Source organism: Macaca thibetana, chromosome 8 (assembly GCF_024542745.1).
Source record: "Macaca thibetana thibetana isolate TM-01 chromosome 8, ASM2454274v1, whole genome shotgun sequence".
In the NCBI taxonomy this organism is placed as follows: domain Eukaryota; kingdom Metazoa; phylum Chordata; class Mammalia; order Primates; family Cercopithecidae; genus Macaca; species Macaca thibetana.
In genome coordinates this window covers 129,156,970-129,182,132 of record NC_065585.1, presented here as the reverse complement: position 1 = coordinate 129,182,132, position 25,163 = coordinate 129,156,970, and the positions used below count along the sequence as shown (strand labels likewise).

General features: G+C 34.1%; 1 protein-coding gene across 2 annotated transcripts in view; it reads right to left on the bottom strand.

Moving 5' to 3' along the window:
- SGCZ (sarcoglycan zeta) overlaps positions 1-25,163 on the bottom strand; it is a 1,195,959-nt gene that overhangs the window by 468,871 nt on the left and 701,925 nt on the right. For both annotated transcript variants that reach the window (XM_050802181.1, XM_050802182.1), the window contains exon 2: positions 13,792-13,986. In XM_050802181.1, coding sequence (XP_050658138.1) covers positions 13,792-13,986 — 195 coding nt within the window. The remainder of the gene's footprint in view (positions 1-13,791; positions 13,987-25,163) is intronic.

Sequence of the window (25,163 nt, the reverse complement as noted above, 5' to 3'; positions counted from 1 at the left end):
AATGCCAGATGTTGAGGCACACCAGTTTTGCGTCTAGGCATCTACAGATCTTACATATTTCTATACCTTTTCTTGGAACTTTAAATCTGCTTAAAATGGATAGTGTACTGGAGGATGAAAGACATGAAACTCAATCACTGAAGCCAACAGTGTAATTATTGTCAAATGTACAAATGAGGCCATTTAAACCAGCTAGCCCCAAGAGGAGCAGAAAGTTTACTGCAGACCCATAAAGGAGACCCTGCCAACATCAGCTAAACATGCAGGCACTGCCCAATTCACCTACAGATTCCTGAGCTAAATGAACGTTCATTGATGTAAGCCACTGGGATTCGTGATTTTTACATACCATTCTGGCAATGGATAACTGATACATTCTACCTACTTAAAATGCTGTTATTATACAAAAAGTTGAGCATGCCTATAATTTCATAGACTATTGAAACACTTGTGTAATATACTCTTTTTTTATTTGCATGAAGGTCGGCAAAATTATAGAAAGTACCATTACTGTATAATTTTATTAGAAATTAATATGGTATTGATAGGAGATAATGAATCTCAAGAAAAAATGTGGCAACAGAGTATGAAATAATGTTTACAAAGACATTAAACTATTATCATTGAAAAATTAGTAGAAAAAAATTAATTTCGTTTCTCCATAAAAATGTATGAGAACTTATATGTGAATTTATGAAATAATTTTCAAATAAGAGAATATTGCCAGGTAGGAAAATTGCCTTTTGGCTCAATGAACTTATGAATAATATCAACAGAAGAATGGTTCCTAAGGAGGCGGAACAAATTTGGTCTACGTGTTAGATTATTAAGGATTCATACACTAACGAATTCACTTGTTAACTACGTTAAATTGCAAAAAACAAAAATTTAAATGTAGAGATAGATACTAATACGTATCTCATAGGAATGTCAGAAAAGAAAGAGATGAAGCACACTTTCAGGAATACTTCTTTTTCCTTCTTGACTAACATTAGTATTCTGTTTCTTCAGGTGCCTTTGCATACATTTATAAAAGCTGTTGCCGGGCATGGTGGCTCATGCCTGTAATCCCAGCACTTTGGGAGACCGAGGTAGGCGGATCACGAGGTCAGGAGACCGAGACCGTCCTGACTAACACCGTAAAAACTCTGTCTCTACTAAAAATACAAAAACAAAAACAACAACAACAAAAATGTAACCGGGCGAGGTGGCGGGAGCCTGCAGTCCCAGCTACGCGGGAGGCTGAGGCAGGAGAAGGACATGAATCCGGGAGGCGGAGCTTGCAGTGAACCGAGATCGCATCACTGCACTCCAGCCTGGGCGACAGAGAGAGACTCCATCTCCAAAAAAAAAAAAAAGGAAAGGTGTTATAGTCTAATGTGAATTTTGTTTATTGTATGTGGTGCACTAATTACTTGACAGCAAAGCTCTCAGAAAACCATAAAGTGCCAATATTTATTTTAAGTCATCAATCAGGAATGAAACACATCTGCAAATAAACTAATTGGAAAAATAGGCTCCATTGATAAAATTGCGACATACTAGGAACCGGATTAAAAATGCATATTATAATAGAGATGGATGCATTTTAAATGTTGTTTAAGCAATTATATTGCTTTGTAAAATCATGTATATTGGACAATAATTCATGTCAAAAACAAACACCTCACTTGGTAATGCATACACAAACTCACACCTATGTAGGTCACATATAAATAGATATTTAGACTTCATACTTCCTTTCATTGAATTACACTAGTAAGAAAAACCTGATCCATTTATGTAAAGGATTTTAACAAATGTTAGATGCTGTAGCAGTTTAGTTTAAGTCAAGAAAGGATAAACAGATATCAGAGCTAACAGAGGCTTAGCATATTTGAAAATGTCCTAAGCCCAGAAGAATACAAATTTTTTGATGGAAAAATATGTAAATTGTGAGAAAGCAAATATGGATTCTTTCTATGGCATAATTTGATTACAGAATTTGAAAGACAAGATGAATTACTGTTAAATACTCTTAGAGATGTGTCATGTCCCATTACCAGTGTTTTGGGGAATGGAGTGGCTGCCTACCCCAAAGCTGCAACTATCAGCAGATACAAAGAGCCCCTAGCACAGAGTAATTATTTGCAAGAGGGCTTTAATGGTGATTTCCCAGAAATATTAAAAAACACTGAAACAGACTGAAAACTAAATCTAATTTTAATACATGGTAGAAATACTCATTAGGTCTGAGGATGAGTTTACTAACTAGCAGTAAAAAGGGCAGTGATGCTATTATTATTCAAAATAATAAATTCATAGAAATTCTTGCCCAATAATATTATATTTATTAAGATAATATTGTTTTTGCTTGGAAACAACAAATAAGACAATATTTCAATTATACTTTTGAAAAGCAAATGCTATTTTTTTTTTTACAAAATAGCAAAAACATAAACCCTTCTTAAGATTACTACTTTTATTTCATTTTAAAACTTAAAATTCTCTTTCTAAATGTCCTACTAAAGGAGTCATATTATTTAAGATATACTATATGCTATTACTTGCAAAAATAAGTTTATATGTGGAGATAACACACATATTTCATTAAGTTCAGTGTGATTTAATCTATTCTATATCCTGGCTATTAGCCATCCAGAAGGGAAAATGGTTTTAATTTTCTGGACTTCTGTCACTTTTTATAGGTTAAAAAAAGGGCACTGAACTAAAGGTTCCCACCCTCCCCCACTCTAGTCTACTGTATAATATATCAAACCTATCAACTAACAAGTCTGTAATTTCTGTATTTTTTTATTCCACAGCTAATTTTCATAATCCTTCATTTTCTCTGGCAACATTTCTAGTACTCTAATGAACTTCATTTTGCACTTGCTATGTATGATTTTGTGATTTATCTTATGCCACAATTCTTACAGTTTATTTCAGGAAAAAGGACTTATCACTTGGTAGTTGTTTGCACTTGGATAAAAATGAATGAATTTTTCTTTATAAAGTCAAGGAAAGGAAATGTACTGCCGGGCTAAGACTAAGCATGAAAGATTTCATCTGAGAGGGACAATTTGTCAGAAAATCATGAGGAGGTGCATACGGAAGGGTATAATGGAAGCAGTCTTGCAACATTAACGATATCATTCACTCTCATCAATCCTGTAATAAATCCACACACACCACACTGAGGGGCAGTGCAGTCTCCGCTGCTGATTCTCACAGGCAGAGCTGTAGTTATGCCCTAGAAGGTGGAGCCCTGTCTCGTCTCCAGGGAAGCGCTATGATGGGTGTCCTGAGGAATGAACTGGGAAAACAGAAATGGCAGCTCAGAAAGGTGGACAAAAACTAAGGTCTTAAATCACCTTCAGAGTGCTTTCTTATCATGGGCAATGAGTTAGTACTCAGCGAAATATAGTTTAACCAGTGCAAAGACTAAACTGCAATCACAGGGATAAAACAGCTTTCTGAAAATCATTCTTTCTTTTATAAAGGTGCCATTAATAAATGCCATTGTGCTATCCAGAAATTAAACCTATGCCCGCTCTGCTAAACTCAAAAGTGTAGTCATACTTGGCACTTACAGAGCAGTTTTAACCATTCTAATTACACAGTAACTATGAGAGATTAGGTACATTCTTCTATTTAATTAATAAAGTTTCAGGGCATTAAAATATATTTTGCCCAAGTTCAAAATATAATTAATAAGCAGTAATATTGTATTTATATATGTAATGGTGTTATATGAAAGCACTGAGTTATACCATGTAAAGGAAGTAAACCATTTAATGAAGAATATTTTTAAAAAGAATTTAAATATAAATTTAGTAGCATTAATACAATGAAATGTGGTGGAACATCTGAAACTATACAGCCCATGCTTTTAATCTTGTTCATCAGTGTGACCTTGGGAAGTTTATTTAATTTCCCTAAGTTTCTGCTTTTTTATCTGCCAAAGGGGATACAATATTTGCTTTGTAGTGTTATTGTGAAATCCCATAAACCCTGGTCTATAACGCATATAATCTTTCTGAAAAAACCACCTGCTAAATAAATATGGGCTCTCTGGCATCTTAAACTTTCCTCTCTTATTTAAATGGTTATAGCCTGACAGTTATAATTCAGGGTATTTTACAAAAGAATTCACAATGTAATATCTCAATCAGGTAATAATTTGATAATCTGTTCATTAAAGAAACTCAGAATATTTAGAATCAATACAGAAATTCCAATCTATTTTCCAGATAATTTGTAAGTATTACATTTTCAAGATGTTTCAAAAGAAGATTAGCTCTCTCTGACAGATAAGCTCCCTCATTCAGACAGGCCAGAAAGGTTGCTGACAGGTGATACAGGTTTTCATAATCTGCTTAGTGTCATCAAAATAACAATGATGGTTGACAGCTCAACTGTTCCTCTTAGAAGTTTATGTAAACGCTTTTTATATCTCAGCACTAAATTAGAATTTCGTAAAGAATCTTTTTTATGCCTTCATCAAGCACAGAAGACATTTTTCCTGGCAAAATGTACCATATAGAATAACTTTCATTAGTCACAGCTAATAATGCTTGGAAATAATATTTGTTCTTACACTTTACTGGCACTAATTGAGTGTTTACTCTAAGGTCTGTTTTAAAGAGGTTTTGTAAGTGTTCACTCACTTAATGCTTCGAATATCTTCATGAGATCAACATCATTATCACCGTTTTACAGAAGAAGAAATGAAGTCAGAGAGGTTAAAAGCAATCAGCACAAGGTAACCCTGTTAAGAAGCTAGTCCTGGAGCCATAATGTGAATCAGCTGTTTGCCTCCAAAGCTCATGTCCAAAATCTTCGATCAGGTTAACATCATCAATCTTGTTAATATCATCTGTATTTACAAGATTATAAACTCCTTCACTTATTTGTTAATGCATCTTTATTGAGATCCTTTTATGTGTCTAGGTTTTATGCTCTACCTTAATAGAAAGAGTCAGTTTCGTTCACATGGTGGATAGAACCTTAGTGAAGATGGAAGAGCAGAATATGGATAAGTTTGATAATGATAGTATATGTTGTTAATTAGTTGTTAGTATATATCAGGTACTTCAGGAACACTTTTCTTATTTCAATTCTTTTGATTTCTACATCAGCCTGATGAAATAGATCGCACCCATTCTACAGGGGAAGAAACTGAGCCACAGTTTAAATATAGTTTAACCAGTGCACAGTTTAAATAACTTGCACTCGGTAATAGAGCTAATAAATGGGAAAGCCAGGACTTGGATAAAAAGGTTTAGCTCCGGGGTCCATACTTTGAACCACTGCTTCAAGGCTGGTTGGAGACGGTTTTAGCAGTACCAGCAACCTAATGAATTTTTGCAATCAACACCAATTTTGTACAAGAAAATACCCCACGGGCAGGGAAGACAGGGTCCTGTTTTATTCGCTGGCTATATAACATTTACGAATATAAAAATGAGTTCATTTTATGTTCTTAAATTGTTGCATATAAAAAAATCCTGATTTATTTGTGGGCTTTTGAGAAAAATGAATGCTTACAGGTGAAAGTATGAGATTCTGAATTTTTAAAAGTTGGAGTCATGTTCTATCAAAACTCCATGAGAAATACACATAACAAAACATACACCCCTGATTTTATCCCTGCGAGCTACTTACATAAAATTTCTCCCGTTTTCTAATTTCTGCTGTTACTGACCTTTTCCAGCTTTCATTCAGTAACTGAAAATTAGGTTATAATTAGTGGGGGCTTATTTTGTTTGGTGTATGTGCCTGTGCATGGATATGCGTATTTTTAAAAATCAAAGTGAGTTCAGAAAAATCACAAATATCCTGCATATGAGACCAAATTGGGTCAGCAATTTTCTCAAGAAATTGTTGTACTCTATGGATTTCAGTTGTTAAATGAAGAGGTATCTGGGGGAAATTATGTCTGATTTTGCTGGGCAGGTTGAAGCTCTACTGCAGTTGGTGAGGCTGGAAGTCTTGAAACACAGTTATTTTCTCTTCCTGCTTAAGGCCAGATTACTTTTTCTAGAGGGGTTGTAAAGAAGTGTTAGCATAGAGGCTCTGGTGGTTGGTAGTAATTTACCAGTTAATTGCTGGCTAATGTCACCTCTTAATTACCAGCGTATCTTGCCTTAAGGTAGAGTAGTATAGAAAATAGCGACTTTAAGTAAAATTCAAGTGTGTGTGTGTGTGTGTGTGTGTGTGTGTGTGTCTAAAAAAGAAAAGACAGGTTTTACAGTAGTTATTACTGAGGAAGTCAGACAGAGCTAGTAATTGGAGCTTCAAAGGACTGTACTTTCACTGAAAAACTATCTTACCAAAGTGCTTTTGGATTCGGAGAGAAACTATGCTGTTTTTCTTCCTATCAGGGGAAGCCAGCCACCCTAGATGAAAGATGTGAACAGACTTGAGTAATGCCACTTTGTTCATAGGAGACGAGTACATTCAGCTAAAAATGGGAACGGATCAGAATCTGAAATAGTTTACTGAGAGGACAAGTGAAAAATTCAAACATTAAATTTGAAGATCCCTCTACTCAAAGTGAACTACACTTTTAAAATTTAAAAATAGTCACCGAAAAATAATGTATCACCTACTATGTGCTCAACCAAGATATCAAGATAAATAAGAACAGCTTCTGCTCCTTAGCGAATTTACACTTCAAAAGGACAAGGAAATGCGGGGAAGTGAATAGAGGAGAAGAGGTACATATTTGGATGAATCATATAATTGTATTTCTAATACAACATAGTAAATCCTATCACAGAGATAAGATATATGAACACAGACATATATGAATACAGACAAATAAAAGAATAAATCTGCCAGAAAAGGCCACATACATAAGGAAAGAAACAAGTAAATAAGGAAGATTATTATGAGGTAGATAGGTGATCAGATTTGTAGGTAAGGAGGTAACAAGTTAGTTTAGCTGGGAATTAATTGTTAAGAATTAAGTTGGTAAGGTCAACAAAAGAAACTCCTACAGGTTGCTAGTGGTGGTATAAACTGATACAATCACATTGGGGAAAAAAAGGTGGCATTAAAGGTTAAGATTCCTAGACTTCCTTCTAGACGTTAGAACCTACAGAAACTCTTGTACTTGTGCAAATGTAATGACCAACATTGAACGTAGAAGAATGTTCATAAGATCATTGGTTGTGACAGCAAATTAAACAACAAAAATACATTGGAAACAACTTAGGAGAAGAGAGAAATCAATGAGATTTGTTCATTCACAGAAATGTATAGCAGTAAATAAATGAATTACACCTGCACAAGGAATAATTTATATTATGTGCTAAAAACAATATAATGGTTGAATTATATACAAGGAAATATGCATACACATGCATATAAATATAAATATTTAGAGTTATGCATTTATTTTATATGCTTTATGTAAATAATTTATACAAAATTTATATTTATACATTAAACAGGCATATAAATATAAATATTTATGCATATAAATATGCATGAATAAAAACAGGAAAAGTATTCAGGATTGTGGTTATCTACATAGAGTTACAAGATATTGGTAAAGTTTGCTTTTTCTTTTGTAGGATGAAATATTTCATAATAGTTTAAAGTGTCAATGATGACAGCAGGTTGTACTACTGCTATGTGTGGGGTCTAAATGCAGGATCTGCCGAGAATTGTGAACCTTGGTGTTCTGAACCCAAAACTGTTTTTTCCAACTTAATAAATACCATTGCATAGACCTGAGGAGCATCTCCTGTGCTTATGAGGTCTTAGCCAGCAACAAGAGACCTGGGATTGCTGGTAGTCCTTGCCATCAATTCTTCCCAACTCAAAGTGGCCCTTTAAAAGGACATACCTCATAGTGGCATAAAAAATTAGCTGCCTCTCAGTGCAGATAATGTCAAATATCATATTCATTCCAAAATTACTTATTCAGGGCTGATTATCTGGCAGGTACTGTCTTCCACCTTGGGAAAACAGAATTGGGAAAAATGTCAAAATCCTGGCCATATAGAGTGTCCATTCAGTCTGGGCAAGGGGAAACAGACACTAAACAAGGTAATATAAAAAGAAACTGTCTTGTGATGAACATGATAGGGAGAGGAGGAAAAAGAAATTAAAAACAAATGAAGCCAGTGTGCATTTCAAGTTTTAACTTTATATATGACTATCCACATCTATCAATTCTAGATAAGACATAAAATGCACTGGGATAAGGACACAGCTTTGATAAATAGAGCTGGCTGGATAAATGCAGATGGAGAAGTTCATTCAAAAGTTATCATCACAGCCAAGTGCGGTGGCTCATGCCTATAATCCCAGCATTTTGGGAGGCCGAGTCGGGCAGACCACTTGAGGTCAGGAGTTTGAGACCAGCCTGGCCAACATGGTGAAATCTCGTCTCTACTAAAATACAAAAATTATCTAGGTGTGGTGGCAGGTGCCTATAATCCCAGCTACTCGGGAGGCTGAAAGAGGAGAATCACTTGAACTCGGGAGGCGGAAGTTGCAGTGAGCCGAGATCATGCCACTGCACTCCAGCCTGGGCAACAGAGCGAGACTCCAGCTCAAGTTTAATACACACACACACACACACACACACACACACACACACATACACACACGCACATTATATATACATGTATTTTATATATATTCTTATTAGAGGGTAAAATGAAAAACTGTGGGAATATCTTATTTTTGGAAGGCATGGTAACTAATGATAGCATACTACATATATACAGTAGCCATCTTCAGTAGATCCATAATTGCTATGAGAAATGACACTGGATTAATGATGAAGATAAAAAAATTGAATTGGTGAAAAGAATAATGTAGATAGGTGATACTTTATTTAACAAGGTATTTGAAAGAACACAGGAATTAAGACTCAAAAAATGTATAGTTTATTTAAAAATGTTAGCATGAAGACAGAAGGGAGAAAAGTAAATATGGTAACTCTCAACTTTAGAAAGGTACACTAAACAGAAACAAATGTTTTCATCCTACAAAAGAAAAAGCAAACTTTACCAATATCTTGTAACTCTATGTATATAACTGCAATCCTGAACACTTTTCCTGCTTTTATTTATATTCATGTTAAATGCATAAATATAAATTTTATATAAGTTAATTATTTATATAAACAAAATGTGATAGAAAAAATAAATAAGAATGACTCTGGTCTGTAGCTATAAAGGGAAAGCTATCTTGAAAGCATTAATATTATTATAAACATATAATATGGTTATGTAATATACATGATATTTGAAATGAAGAAAAGTGACAACCAAAGAAAGCAAAGTGGTCACATACAGATCTCCCTTACATATTCTGACTTTTAGATCTTTTAAAAATGTTATCAAAGATCTATGTGCGTGTATGTGTGCATATGATGTATATGAGAATATATGGTGGTCTTGGAACATTAAAAATTCCTGTCCAATTGAAATAATGGAATCAGAATACCATGTTTGAAGTTGTATTCAAGGAATTGCTAACAGAACATCATTTAAGAGAGCAGAATCATGGTCAGCAGAGGCTGGGAACGGTAGTGGAGATGGGGAAAGTGTACATAGTAAGTTGGCACAAAAATCTAGTTAGAACAAATAAAATCTAGTATTTGATAGCACAAAGGGTGACTAGAGTCAACAATAATTTACTGTACATTTTCAAATAATGAAAGGAGTATAACTGGATTGTTTGTAACACAGAAGATACACGCTTGAGAAAACAGATACTCCATTTACCCTGATGGGATTATTACACATCATATGACTTTATCAAAATATCTTATGTACCCTATAAATATATACCCCTACTATGTACCCTCACCAATTAAAAAATAATAAAATTTAAAAGATATTTGAAAATAATAAAACTATACAGTGATTTAATGAGATGATTTGCTTATCACTGAAAGGAGAGTTTAAGCAGATGCCAAGTGACCAAATGGAGAAAATACTGTAAAATGACCTCTTGTAATGTATAGATAGTTGTTCTAAAATTTCCCAATTCCTTTTCAATCCAAAATGATGATGATATTCAATTCTTTTCTTGGGATTTTCTTTCAGCCAACTGTTATCCCACTGATCGTGCAATATTTATTTTCCCAGTTTGTTCAATTAATCAATTGCTTCAATTATTACCCAGGTCTAGGTATTCTTGACTTCTCTCTAAGTCACGGCATTCATGAATTTGCTCTCCCCATTTGCTTAATAAATATTACTTATATTTTCATTCTTTTTTTTTTTTTTTGCTGGCTAGTTGGCATATCTAACAGAATTATAACAGCTAGAGGTCGCCAACCCTTAGTTGGTACTTTTGTTCTTAAAATCAGTACTTTATTATTGTAACGATCTTCAATTCTCAAATATAGAATTAATTTACTTAGAATAAGTGTTGAGCCTAGAAAATAATACTGCCTCAGTAGAATGCCTGGATTTGATAGATCTGCTAGGCTAGTCTATTAGCTAAACCACAAAGATGTTATAGTAATCAACCAAATAGCAACTGATAACATGGAAATGGGTTGTACCGACCTCAACAAATTGAAGTTTTAAAATTTGCCTCTTCAACATATATATACATATATATATATATGAATTTCCCTCTTGAACTAACTTCAAAATTTCAAAAATTTCCCTCTTCAACATATATATATATATATGAAATAGTGTGTGTGTGTGTGTGTGTGTGTGTGTGTGCGTGTGTATATGTATATATATACCTGCTCTCATAGCCAGGAGATTATTTATTTCTATCCTAAGTCTTTCATCCTGTAGTATAAAGTCATTTCCTTTTTTTTGTTTGTTTGTTTTCTACAACTGAGTATCTAAAAAAGCAGAATAATTTTATTTTCTACAAAATGAAAAACACAAATTATTTCCAAAATACAAGGGCATATCAATCATACACATCATGCACAATATCAGTCACAATGATGGACTTCAACAAACAGCATAAAACATGTTGGCAGCTATCCTTGCTATGCTAAAAATATTGCTATGCTAAAAATATTTTATCAATATTTTGATAAAAATAACATGCCCAGTTTGCTCAAATAAAAGATGTTAACAGCCACAGATTTCCATGTGTTGGATAGCAATAGTTATAATGAAAGTGAAATACATTTTGTGTGGATCAATAGTACTCACCAAACAACTGACACATTATTTTCTACTTCTTACTATAGTATGGCAACTAGTCTTTGGTATTCTCTGTAGATATGAAAACGAACACAATGCACTAGTAAAAACATAAAATTGGTTTTATTTTACCACTCTGATGAAAGAGGATTACAAATTATTTAACACCCTTCAAGTATATACAACATAATCTCCAGTATTCAGGATTACTAAAGTCTGTAACTACATAAGGATTTCTGAATTATTTCTGAACAACTACGAATGACTACATTGAGCTAGAAAGTGTGTTATCTTACAAAGAGTGTGTTACCTTACAGTGTGATACATTTCTGGAAACTTTATCTGTGCATTTTACTTCAGCTACATGCAAATAGTTTTTGTGGCTGAAGGAAGGACAGTTTTCCTTCTGATTATAAAAAGGTCAAAACATAATTTTTTAAAAGACATGCCTCAAAGGAAAATGTAAAAATAAATAAATACCAACACTCCTATGGAAACAACCCCTTTTAATTATCTCCAGGACCATGTTGCATTATATTTTACATTCTGGCCAGCTGAGGTTCAAATTAAATAGCTCCATGGGTGACAGGAACCCTGGGGCCCTTGAGGATCCTGAGGACACAGGCGACTGTGTCAATGATTTCCCAGGGATGGCTTATCCAGCCTTGGTGTCAGCATGGGGCAAAGTATTGGGAGTCTGATGCATATAGCCATGTAATTACACATTTAAGTATATTTTTCTAATTAATTTAAATATGCCTGAAAAGCTTACAAGGTTTGAACCTGAAAATTCCTGGGGTTGAGTCATTGGATAGAATCAATGCTCCCTGAAGTGAGAGACCTGGTCCCATCATTCATGAGCTTTTGAAAGATGCCTTTTGATAGAGAAAATCATATTACTGAAATTTCAAAATTTGAAGAACATGCTTTACCTCTTTTATAATATTAATTTTTAGTTAAAAAATGAGGCTGAAAATGTTTTCAGCAACTGATAGTCTGGTTGCTATTTAAAGTAGCACAAAAGAAGGTGCAGGAGCATAAACATTGCTCCTACCATATGATCAATGACCCCTGAAGGACACCCAGACAGTAGTCAGAGAAGGTAGGAGCAGAGCTGAGAACATAAACATGATAGCTAGAGTTGTTGATATTTGTGTCAAAATATTCCCCAATGAGAGGGCAAAGTGAGCCAACTTTTAGACAAATAAGTGATTCAGATGCATTCCCAGAGAATCTCATAAGTGAGAATGTACCTACTGGCCTTCAATTCAACCTCTAGCCACCCACAAGTGGCCTCATGCCTTGATTCCTGGCCTGGGACACATATCCATGTCTAGGCAACAGTTACTATTTTCTGACTCTGCAAAAACATTGACTCCTGCCCAACTTGTCTTTGCCTTTAGTTTCTTATTTGATGAATACTCTTCAAAATTATAATTTATGGCAAAAAAATGGAACCATGGCTCATTTCCCTCCACGAGCACATGCTGGTTTATCTTGATGTGCACAGTGACAGTATTTCTTCTCCGGAAGGTTAGGCCACCTGCCCACCCAGGCTCCTTACACACATAATTGTGACGCCTTACAACACGGACTGAAGCTAGCGTCATTTTCTCTTTGGAGATTCTGTTTTCGAATTAGAATTAGGTGTCAGTGAAGTCAGAAAGAGACGATTCTTGCTAAATTAATACCAAGTGGGGTTTAAAAAGCAAACAAACAAACCATAAACAGCCCAGTATAGGAATATAAGTGAAGTTAAACAGCCAGCTTTAGACTCACTCCTGAGGATGCAGAGTTCTAAAGAATAATAGCAATCTGGTCAGCAAGTGAAAGATAGTTGCTTATATGTGAAGATATCTGAGGTCTCCAAGCAAAGGCAGAATGGTCTAAAAGCAGAATAGAAAAACTGAAGATATCAGTCAAAAAATATAAAATGAGCCAAACTGGACTTTGCTGAAGCCACTGAATTTTCCCAGATAACTCATGCTCATAAATTTATTATAAACATTCAGTAAACTGCAGCAAACTTCATTAATACATTATACAATCATTTTGTAATTAGTTATTTTTATAAAAGAGTGATTTAATTTCTGGTTGGTCTTCCATTTATGAGGGATGTGCTATGAAAGAATAGGGTCACCATCTGATGGCAATTATAGGCATTAGTCAATGTAGTTCAGGAGAAATTCCAGGCTTTTAGATTCAGTCATGCAGTATGTTACATAGAAAGCAGATATACAGAGATATAGAGGTATATATGTTAAATGAAGTAATTCAAAGGCACATGATTTATAATATTAATATTAATTTTAATGTGAAATATCACTTCTAAAAACAGATTCATTTCTTAAATTTTAAGGCACAGTAAGTAATATTCATACTTACTGATTAAGTGTTCTTCAAACATTCTAATGAATCAATGTGCTATGCTGTCTTGTGATCTAAATTTCCCATACTTAAATGGCAGGTAGTAATAGCATATGTGTGTCAAGACTAAACCTACTGAATGTAGTCTTAAAATAAAATATTATTGTCTTTGGGATTTAAAAACACACACTTGTAAATATTGATATGAATAACCTTTGATTAAAAAATTAAAGTAACAGAGCTAGATTGTCTTTGAACCAAGAGCAATAAGATGTAAAATCATAGTGGTACTTACCACAGTGAAATTCATAACTTTCAATATCCATATTGTCATGGCTAAGTTAACTATCATGGTAACCAACAGCAGAAGGACAAAGAAGTATAAGCACCTCTTTCGCCATCCATAAATTCCCACTGGATAAAGTTGTGCATTCTCAGTCCTTGGCAGGTTATTCTGTTGGGTTGCTAGTATGTATTGTTCTCGTGTCATCTGAAAAAGAAAAAAGAAAGTAAGAGAAAGAAGGAAAGAAAAGAAGCATTAAAAAAAATAAACACATGATTTTTTCAAAACAAAAGATACAATGTACCTTAAAATAATTGGCAGTGAGCATTCAAATAACTATTGTTGTGTAATTAAAATGTTATAGAAATCTTCGAATCATTTTCTTCAATATAGTTTTTTAGGGATGTTTAATTCATTGTTATATCCACAAGATATATATTATTTCCAGTCAGATTTGTCCCATTTCAACAGTCAGCTTTTCTCTTGGGATGCTCAGGTCTACCTCCAGTTACCAGTAACCAAAGAACTCTACTCATATCCAAGTGATATAGTTTGGATCTGTGTCCCCACCCAAATCTCATGTTGAATTGTAATCACCAATGTTGGAAGTGGTACCTGGTGAAAGGTGATGAGATCATGGCAGTGAATTTTCCCCTTTGGTGCTGTTCTGGTAATAGAGTTCTCATGGGACTTGGTTGCTTACGTGGGTGGCACCTTCCCGCTCTCTCTTGGACCTGCTCCTGCCACATAAGATGTGTCTTTTTCCCCTTTGCCTTCCGCCATGATTGTAAGTTTCTTGAGGCCTCCCTAGAAGCAAAAGCCGCTGTGCTTCCTGTACAGCTTGACAAACTAGGAGCCAATTAAACCTCTTTTCTTTATAAATTACACAGTCTCAGGTATTTTTTTTATACCAGAGCGAGAATAGATGGATACACCAAGCTACTCTTAGACTATGCTTTGCCTGTTCTTTGCAGTAGAGATTGACTGTATCACTGGGATTTTCTGTACCTTTCTCTAAAAATGCAGGATACAAATGGTTCAGTATATATGCTTCAGTAAAAATATTAGTATATTTGCAAAAACCTATGGAAAGAAAATTCACATTTGTGTGGGTTCATGTAGACAATAGCTATCAAATTAAAAGTTTTATTTAGAATTATGTTGGTTATTTTAGTTGTATTTCAATGAGTTATCAGAAAAAAAATTAACCCTAAGAACACTATATATTGTACCATACTATTTCATAATGTAATGAAATTAGAAATCAGTTCTAAAAAAGTGAAGATGATATTCTTTAATAATGCATAAATTCAGGTTCTAGAATTAATTCTTTCAAAAAGCAAATAGGTTTTTTACTGTCTTATACAACTTAGAAATAACGATAAGAAGACTAAAACAATTTGAATAAGCATTGATTATGTCTTAAGTGTACAATTTTCAGAATAACTAATTTATTATCAGAGGGATGGAAACTGATTTTTATAAAATAAGATTTTCTATAGGACAATAATCGTTCATTATTATTTCTTTAGGTTTTTCTCAGATTGCTTTTATACTTTTTAAATGACTAACCTAACAGAAATACTTCTGAATAAATTATATGCAAATAAAAATAATATTAATAATTAAATTATGTTACATAATATAAAATATATGTACTGTAAAATTATCATTATAATGTTCATTGACTCAATCCTACTGTAGATAAAATGTTGAGATTTTTTTTTCCATATGTTTTTGGGAAACAGGTGATATTTGGTTACATGAGTAAGTTCTTTAGTGGTGATGTGTGAGATTTTTTATGCATCCATCACCTTAGCAGTATATACTGAACCCAATTTGTAGCCTTTTCTTTTTCACCCACTTCTCACATTTCCCCCTGAGTGCCCAAAGCCCAATGTATCATTCTTATTCTTTTGCATCCTCACAGCTTGCTCCCACTTATGAGTGAGAACATGCAGTGTTTGGTTTTCCATTCCTAAGTTTCTTTTACTTCTTAGAATAATAGTCTCTAATCCTATCCAGGTTGCTGTGAATGCCATTCATTCATTCCTCTTTATGGCTGAGTAGTAGTCCCCTGTACATATATATACCACAGCTTATTGACTGATGGGCATTTGGGCTGGTTCTATATTTTTGTAATTGTGCATTGTGCTGCTATAAACATGAAAGTGAAGTGTCTTTTGTGTATAATGACTTCTTTTCCTCTGGGTAGGTACCCAGTAGTGGGATTGCTTGGTCAAATAGTAGTTCTACTTTTAATTATTTAAGGAATCTCCCTGCTGTTTTCCATAATGGTTGTACTAGTTTACATTCCTACCAGTGGTGTAGAAGTGTTCCCTTTTCATTGCGTCTACTCCGATGCCTACTGCTTTTTGATTTTTTTATTATGACCATTTTTGAGGTAGTAAGGTGGTATTGCATTGTGATTTTTATTTGCATTTCCATGATCATGAGTGATGTTGAGTATTTTTTCGTATGTTTGTTGGTCATTTGTATATCTTTTTTTTTTTTTTTTGAGAATTGTCAACTTATGTCCTTAGCCCACTTTTTGATAGGATTTTATTTTTTTTTTTCTTGCTACTTTGTTTGAGTTCCTTGTAGATTCTAGATAATAGTCTTTTGTTGGATGTATAGATTGTGAAGATTTTCTCCCACTCTGTGGGTTGTCTGTTTACCTTCCAGAGTGCTTTTTTGTCATGCAAAAGCTCTTCAGTTTAAGTCCTAGCTGTTTATCTTTGTTTTTATTGCATTTACTTTTGGGCTCTTAGTCATGAAATCCTTGCTTAAGTCAATGTCTGGAAGGGTTTTTCCGATATTATCTTCTAGAATTTTCATAATTTTGGGTCTTAGATTTAAGTCCTTGATACATCTTGAGTTGATTTTTGTATAAGGTAGGAGATGAGGATCTAGTTTCATTATCCTACACATGGCTTCCCAATTATCCCCACACCATTTGTTGAATAGGGTGTCCTTTCCCTACTTCGTGTTTTCGTATGCTTTGTTGAACACAAATAGACAATCTAAGGTTACACCTCAAGGAACTAGAGAAACAAGAAAAACCAAACCCAAACCCAGCAGAAGGAAGAAAATAACAAAGATCAGAGCAGAAGTAAATGAAATTGAAACAAAGAAACAAAAATACAAAAGATAAATGAAACACAAAGCTGGTTCTTTGAAAAGATAAATTAAATTAAAAGACCATTAGCAAGATTAACCAAGAAAAGAATAGCGAAGCTCCAAATAAGCACAATTAGAAATGAAATGGGAGATAATACACTCGACACCACAAAAATACAAAAGATCATTTAAGGCTTTTATGAACACTTTATGTGCATAGACTATAAAACCTAGAGGACATAGATCAATTCCCAAAAAGGTACAACCCTCCTATTTTAATTCAGGAAGAATTAGAAACCCTGAACAGACCAATAACAAGCACTGAGATTGAAACTGTAATAAAAAGTTACCAAAAAAAGAGTCCAGGATCAGTGGGATTCACAGCTGAATTCTAACAGATATTAAAGAAGAATTGGTATCAATCCTGTTGACACTATTCCAAAAGACAGAGAAAGAGGGAGCGGGTCACAGTGGCTCACACCTGTAATCCTAGTACTTTTGGAAGCCAAGGCAGTTGGATCACTTGAGGTCAGGAGTTCAAGACCAACCTGGTCGAAATGGTAAAATCCCATCTCTACCAAAAATACAAAAACTAGTTTGGTGTGGTGGTGGGCACCTAAATTCCTAGCTACTTGGGAGGCTAAGGCAGGAGAATTGCTTGAACCTGGAAGGCGGAGTTTGCAGTGAGCGGAGATCGTGCCACTGAACTCCAGCCTGGCTGACAGAATGAGACTCACACTGAAAGAGAGAGAGAGAGAGAAAGAGAGAATCTTCCATAAATAATTATATGAAGCCAGTAGCACGCTAATACCAAAACCATGAAAGGACATAACGACGACAACAAAAAACTAGAGACCAATATCCCTGATAAACATAGATGCTAAAATCCTTAACAAAATACTACCTAACCAAATCCAATAGTATATCAGAAAGAAAATTCACCACGATCAAGTGGGTTTCATACCAGGAATGCAGTGATACACAAGTCAATAAAAAATGTGATACACCACATAAACAGAATCAAAACCAAAAATCACATAATCATCCTAATAGAGGCAGAAAACACATTGGACAAAATTTGCATCCATTTATGATTAAAACCCTCAACAAAATTGACATAGAAGGGACATACCTCAATGTAATAAAAGCCATCTATGACAAACCCTCAGTCAACATAACAGTGAATGGGGAAACGTTGAAAGCATTCCCTCTGAGAACTGGAACAAGACAAGGATGCCCACTCTCACCACTCCTCTTCAACATAGTACTGGAAGTCCCAGCCAGAGCAATCAGACAAGAGAAAGAAATAAAGGGCATCCAAATTGGTAAAGAGAAAGTCAAATTGTCACTGTTTACCGATATGATTGTACACCTAGCAAACCCTAAGGACTCCTCCAAAAAGCTCCTAGAACTGATTAATGAATTCAGCAAAGTTTCAGTATACGAAATTAATGTACACACATCAGTAGTTCTGCTATACACCAATAGTGACCAAGCTGAGAATAAAATCAAGAACTCGACCCCTTTTACCATAGCTGCAAAAAATAAAATAAAATACTAAGAAATATACCTAACCAAAGAGGTGAAAGACCTTTACAAGAAAAACTACAAAACACTACTGATAGAAATTACAGATGACTCAAACAAATGGAAACACATCCCATGCTCACGGATGGGTAGAATCAATATTGTGAAAATGACCATACTTACCAAAGCAATCTACAAATTCAATGTTGAGAAATTTTTATAAAAATTATTTGGTTTTTCCTCTTTGTGTTTTAATTTCAGAATTACTATAACCTCAAATTGCATTAATATACGTTAAATCTTATGTCTCCATTTTTTACCATTGAGGCATGTTATGCTTCATACAATAAAAATAGTTGGATAAGCTATTAAAACATCACAATTTTAAATGAACTGGAAATGCTGATAACAGTAGATGATTCACAGCAAGTTCTCTCATAATGTAAGTGATGTTATTTATTATTAAGTTAACATTTACAATTTCCTTAAAACTGACCATAAAGCTTTATTCCTTAATTAAACTCTGACTTGGTGTAGATGTGAAACCCATTATGTTATGTAACGTAAGTGTTATAACAGATGATAAGTTGCCAAGGAATTGACTTTGCCTGAGGAATTTGGTAGAAATTTCATGGTTCTGACAGTGGTTTTGATAATATAGTAGAGAAAACATAACAAAAGAATAGGATGAAGAGAATTTGGTTAAGGTGTACAAAATATAGTCTGATAGAAGGAATCAGTTCTAGTATTTCAGCAGAACAGCAGGGAAATCATAGTTAACAATAATTTATTGTATATTTCAAAAGAGCTAGGAGGGAAGACTTGTAATGTTCCCAACACACATAAAAAATAAATGTTTTAGGCTATGAATATCCTAATTGCTCTGACTTGATTATCCCACATTGTATACAGATACCAAAATACTACATCTACCACAAAATATATACTATATATATATAAATTTTTAAAAAGCAGAATTTAAAAAATGAAGAGGATAAAGGGGCTCTGGGGATTAATGGGAAGAACAAGGAGGAGCGGAGAAGGGGAAGAATGCGGATGTAGGAGGAGCATAGGAGAAAGCAGGAGATTGAATGTTCCTCACTGGCGAGTAGGAGACCTTCCGCTTGTAGAGCTGGTCTCTGAAAATTCCAAGTTAAGTGCTATGACTCTTCAGATGATCGAATCCCCTTTATCTCATGTTAAAGAAAACTTATTTTCTAGAATGTTCTATTTCTACAAATTATATTTCAATATGAAGGTGAAATTAATGTGCGTTAGAAATGAAAACATACTAAATCTTTTAAATAAAAGACACACAACTACAAAGAAAATTGTCTTTCAGCAATAAGATTGAAATTTTGTTTTGGTGAAGCAATAGTGAATCGGTAACTATATTAAACACCTCTAACAATTTTGAAAAGCAAATGAGATAACAACATGCTAGAAAAAAGTTGTGAAAGAAAACAAAAAAGTTATGGAATTAAAGGTATGTTTATCTCCTCAAGAAATTCAACATTATTTTCTTTAATAAAGCTTAGTTTAACACTATTATTTTATATACTGTCTTCATCACAAAATGCTGCAATAAGACGAGGTTAGACTTTTCTTTTAAAAGTTCCTTTTTATTTTTTATTTTTTTTGTTAAATCTGAGTATTTTTCAAGATCACAAAAGCTTTCAATGGCTGTTTTAGTGCAACAGTAGTACTAGCAGAAGAATAAAAACATATAATTCTAAGTGATTATGCAAACTATCCTACATCTGAAACTTTACAACTTTAGCCTTAAATGTTTAATGTTGCCATTTTTATGCATTAACTATATTCTGAAATATCTTGCTTTCTTTGGCATTATGAAACTTCTATAAATAAAAGAGTTTTTTACTAAGTGCCTACTGTCATTCTAATGGAAGCTACCAAACCATGCTCCAATTGCAGAGGTACTTACTTTCTCGTAACAGTTAAGTGGATTTCAGAGAGTTAATCACAATTTCCTGAAAGACAATATCATAGTATCAAGGTGTTCCTTTGGTTTCATAATATTTCTCTACCTCCCTTGTGATATTAATTCAATGTCCTCAAAATCCATTCGTTACAATTATCTTGGTTTTCTTAGCTACTTACAGTAACTAAGACCCTTTTTATCTTAGTTTTGCCATTCTGTTTCATTATCACATTTTATGTTTAAAAAGCATTCATTAGAATCAAATGACTTTTGAAATCTAATGTTTCTCAGCTAATACTAAGGAAGTTTTCAGCATTTTTGGGTCAAAATGAGTACCCGCATTGCTTATATTACTTTAAATTCATTTAGTTGGATCCTCCTGCAATTCAGGGAAGAGCTGGTTTAAATTTGCACTTTGAAATTTCTCTACAAAGGAATACACTTTCCAATGCAGTATTTTATCTAATAATGTAAATAACATTTCTGGCAAGATGTTATAAGGTTCAATGAAAGATGCCTGATCAAATAGAATTACATGTCAATTTTCGGACATTTTTCTCCAAAGGTGTGGAAAATCTGGTTTTCAGACAGGGTTAGTTTTCTGGTAAATTTAAAAACACAGCATGTAGACACCAGAAGAGAATGAATTAATTTGGAATCACCTAAACATAGTTCATCACTAATAATCTAGCCCTAGAGAATTCTGGTGACTTCTACGGATCTGGATGGAATGGGAGAAAAAATAACTAGGGTAGCAGAGACCATTTGGTACCTTAGTCCCTTGCCTCACGTAAGGGGGCATAGTTCAAACTACCAAGGCCCAGGAAATATGCTAATAATTCCAAACTAACTGGAATCATTAATTCAGTATTTTTATATAAGTATTCAGGGTTGGGAATAGTAGTTGAGATTCCGGGCAGAAGATGGTTTTCATTTAATAAAATATTTATGAGTGAAAACTATCGGAACATAGAGGACAAGACTGATGCATTATGAATCTCATATGTTAGGGAAAACACCATGTGCACATAGAAAAATTAAAACATCATATCAAATAGTGGCATGCTCTGAAGATGATAAACACAATAATATAATAAATATATAAGCAATAAAATGTTAATCAGTGAGAGATACTACAAATACAATGGGCATGGTAATATAATCAGGGACTACTTTTAAAATGGTAGAAAGAGAATGTCTTTCAGAGCAAGTGACACCTGAGATGAGACTAAAATGAAGACGAGACATAAAAGAGGTCTGTATTTGAAGGCCTAATTGGAGTGTGATAAATAGAAAATTGAAAAAATTAAAAAGTGGAGACAGCAAATTAGACAATTTTTGAGAGATAAAGAAAGTCGAATAAATGGAATTATAGATGAGTGCCTGGGGGTCTTGTATTGCAGTATTAAAGCAAGAACCAATACCAATGCACACAAAAGATAATAGAAAATTGAAAAGAAATGAGGAAAATGAATGTGAGATCAATAATTGAAGTGATGAAGCTGGGATCAAGAGAGGTCATGTGTTCTTAGTGGTGTGGTAGCAGAGGAACTAGAGACAATGTCAGCAAATCACCCAGTCAGCTGGGCTACCCAAAGAAGGAGCAATATAGACAGGTAATAATTATAATAGTCCAAAGAGAATATTCCTTGATCATATTCACTAGTATGCTTACATGGAGGACTCACATTAGCTTATGAAAAACTGAAGATAGCCGTGCTGTGGCTAAAGTTTGCAGGAGCCTGGCTCCGGGACAAGTGGTACTGAGTGTCACCTCCTCCACAGTGTGCTTCCTCAGAGGCTCATTACCCAAGCTTGCTCTGTGTGGATTTCAGTGTCTGAAATCTAGGATACCTGCAAGTAAAAGTACCGTCTTCACCTTTTCTAGCCCAAGAGTCTTTCCATTCCTTCAGTGAGGTTTCATTTTTATTTTCTAATATGGCAGTGGAAGAAGGAGGGCATAAGAGAATATTATGAGATATGGCTTCTTTCTGGATAGACAGCAAAGACTAAAATAAATGACTCCTGTTAATAGGTGTGAGTGGACAGAAAGAAAAAGACATTAAGGAAATGTACAATGCCTAAGACAATTCCTTTAAGTTATTGTTGACTATATTAAGGGTCTAAATAAAAAGTATCAATGGAATGCCTTGTTTTATTTTCTGCAAGGGAGAAATATTGTCTGAAAGGATGAACAAATGATCCCACCTAAGTCTGTGCCACAGTTTTGCTTCTTTATAACTCTGCAAGTGTAGGGACTTGAACAACTTAAAACAGGCAGTAAGAACTAAGTTTGGAGGTGAGATCTGGTACACAGCTTTTAAAAATCCAAGTTTCATCAAGAAGACAAAAAGAACTCTCAAGCTTTGTACAAAAGGAAATAATAAAGTTAATTTGAGTCCAGCTATTGAGAACCTATTATCTCCAGTCCAAGTTTCATCACTAAATAGTCAATCAAAAGATAAAGTCAAAAACAGAATGCAATTGTATACTGAAAAATATAGTTGACTCAATTTTTTAAAAATATTACATTTAACGATTGTATAATATTACTCACATAAACCCTGAATATAATGCGGAGAGACATGCACAAATGCAGGAGGTAAATAGTAAATTGTTTGCTCTTCTCACTCACTAATTTGATTCCTTAAAATTAAAATATAAATTGAGCCTCTAATTTCTGCTTAGATCTGTGTTCCCTGTTGTGGGAAATACGAATACGAAAGAGAAGCATGTGAGTCCTGGACAGCAAGCAAGATAATTTGGGAAATTGCTTTTAATTTCTGATGATGAAGCTAGCATTTGGCATGCTGAAATAGCAACATGCAACATCCCTGTGACCATACAAATTTAATCTGGATTCCAAAACCTCTTCAATTCCTCAATGGGAGTGTTGATATTCTAGGAGAAATGGTAAATCATGTTGGTGTCACCGTTCATTAGCTGTTGATCATGTTAGATTGAACACTACAGTATCGGTCATCTGTTGTTTATTCAGGCAAGGAAAGGAGCACAATAGTTGAAAATGCAGTCCTAGACATATTGAGTTCAGATCCCAGCTTGGCCATTGCATTCCGTGTGTCCTAGGGAAAGTCACTTAGCCTCTCTCTGTCCCAGTTTCCTCAAAGCTCAAATGCATATTACATTGACATATATAAAGACAACCTGGCAGTAGAAAAGGAGGATGTTAAAATGCCCTTTTCATTTTAACTAGTAAAAGTACTCATTTTTAAAATGTATCATCTACCCCTTAGCTAGTGATCCCTTACTTAAGTGCCGTATAAGTATTTTTATTGGAACTAACTTTTAAAGACACGGTTGAAATAGAATTTTTAAAACATAATGCTTGAAGGGTCCAAATTATATGGTGTGAACTTTCCATACCAGAAAGGCATTTTGTTTTCTGCTCCAACAAAATGAGTCTCTAAACAGCTACTAATGTTGAGAGAGATTGAAACAATACAGTAAAGCCTACTTACCACGGCAATTTAAACTTCTCCCTATCTATGATCCTTAATTCTCAAAGGCACATTTCAACATAATGATAGTCAAAATTTGCTATTTAAGAGAAACAGCCATTTGGAGTGGATTTTTTTTTTTTTTCTACTTGGTTTAGGGAAAATGCTGTAGTCAGGTTTTGCAGCATGGAAAAGAAGCAATCTAGCAACTGAATTTCAAGAATGATGAAAGATATGTGAGTCAAATGTGCTGCCTCTTGAGATAGGAAATAGATGATTCTAGCCAAGTCTGACAGAAAAGAGAAACCTGAATAGGCACTAAAAGGGAAACATTCCCAGACGAAAACAACTTTTATTTAAAACGTGGACATTTAAAAAAGAATTTTTTTCAGTCATTCTTAGTTTTCTTTACATACCTCATACATCCTAAAATTAGGCAGTTTTATGTGGGAAATAGTTATCCAGTAATTTCACTGGATGAAAATTCAATCACTTAAAAAAAAAACATTTATTTAGGCATACATTTAATTTTGGTCTTTTAACTTTGAAGTCATTGCATTCTCAGATCTTCTCTGCTGATAAGAATGAAATACTTAGCCATTAATGAAATTTTAAAGGAGCCCAAGAAGTCTTTTGCCTCTTCAGAGGTTGTCAACACAGAGAGATAAAACAACAAAGACAGTCCAAGGGCACCATTTACACTAAGATGGCAAGCATAGGACACCCGTCGGTGAACCCTGCTGCATGTTCACAGCAGGGGAAGAAGGACAAATCTTTAAGGAAAAACAAATTTGCCAGAAACACAGCAGGAGAGCTTAACTGGGCAAGCAGAAAGCCCATACTTCTTAAAACAGTAAGGATTAACAAGAAAACATATTTGAAAAACAATGGTAAGAAAACATATCCAGAAAGAGGAAGGGGTATTGTCTTGCATTCTAACACCAAGCAGAACAAGGTAATGAGAAAAAAGATAATAGAGGATGACTTCCATAGCCCTGATAATAAAGTGAAAGATGCCACTGGTTATGTAAAAATCTTACAAACAAATTTCAAAATACTTTATTGAAAGTCATTTTTTTCCACTCTGACAAACTTCTTTACATTTTACCAGATTAATGTAAATTATTTATAGTGTAGTCAAATTTGTTTTGATGTAAAATTTTCAAATGGGTAATAAATTTATGGGAAATTTGTTCTGCTTTGGGTTATCTCACTTGTGGAGATGATGAAAGGACAGATTCACAATGAATAGGTTTTAATTTTAAATGGACTGCTTTAAACGAATAAAACAAAGAAGATCTTGCAGAGACCAACAAAGTCTCACCAAAATAAGTTTT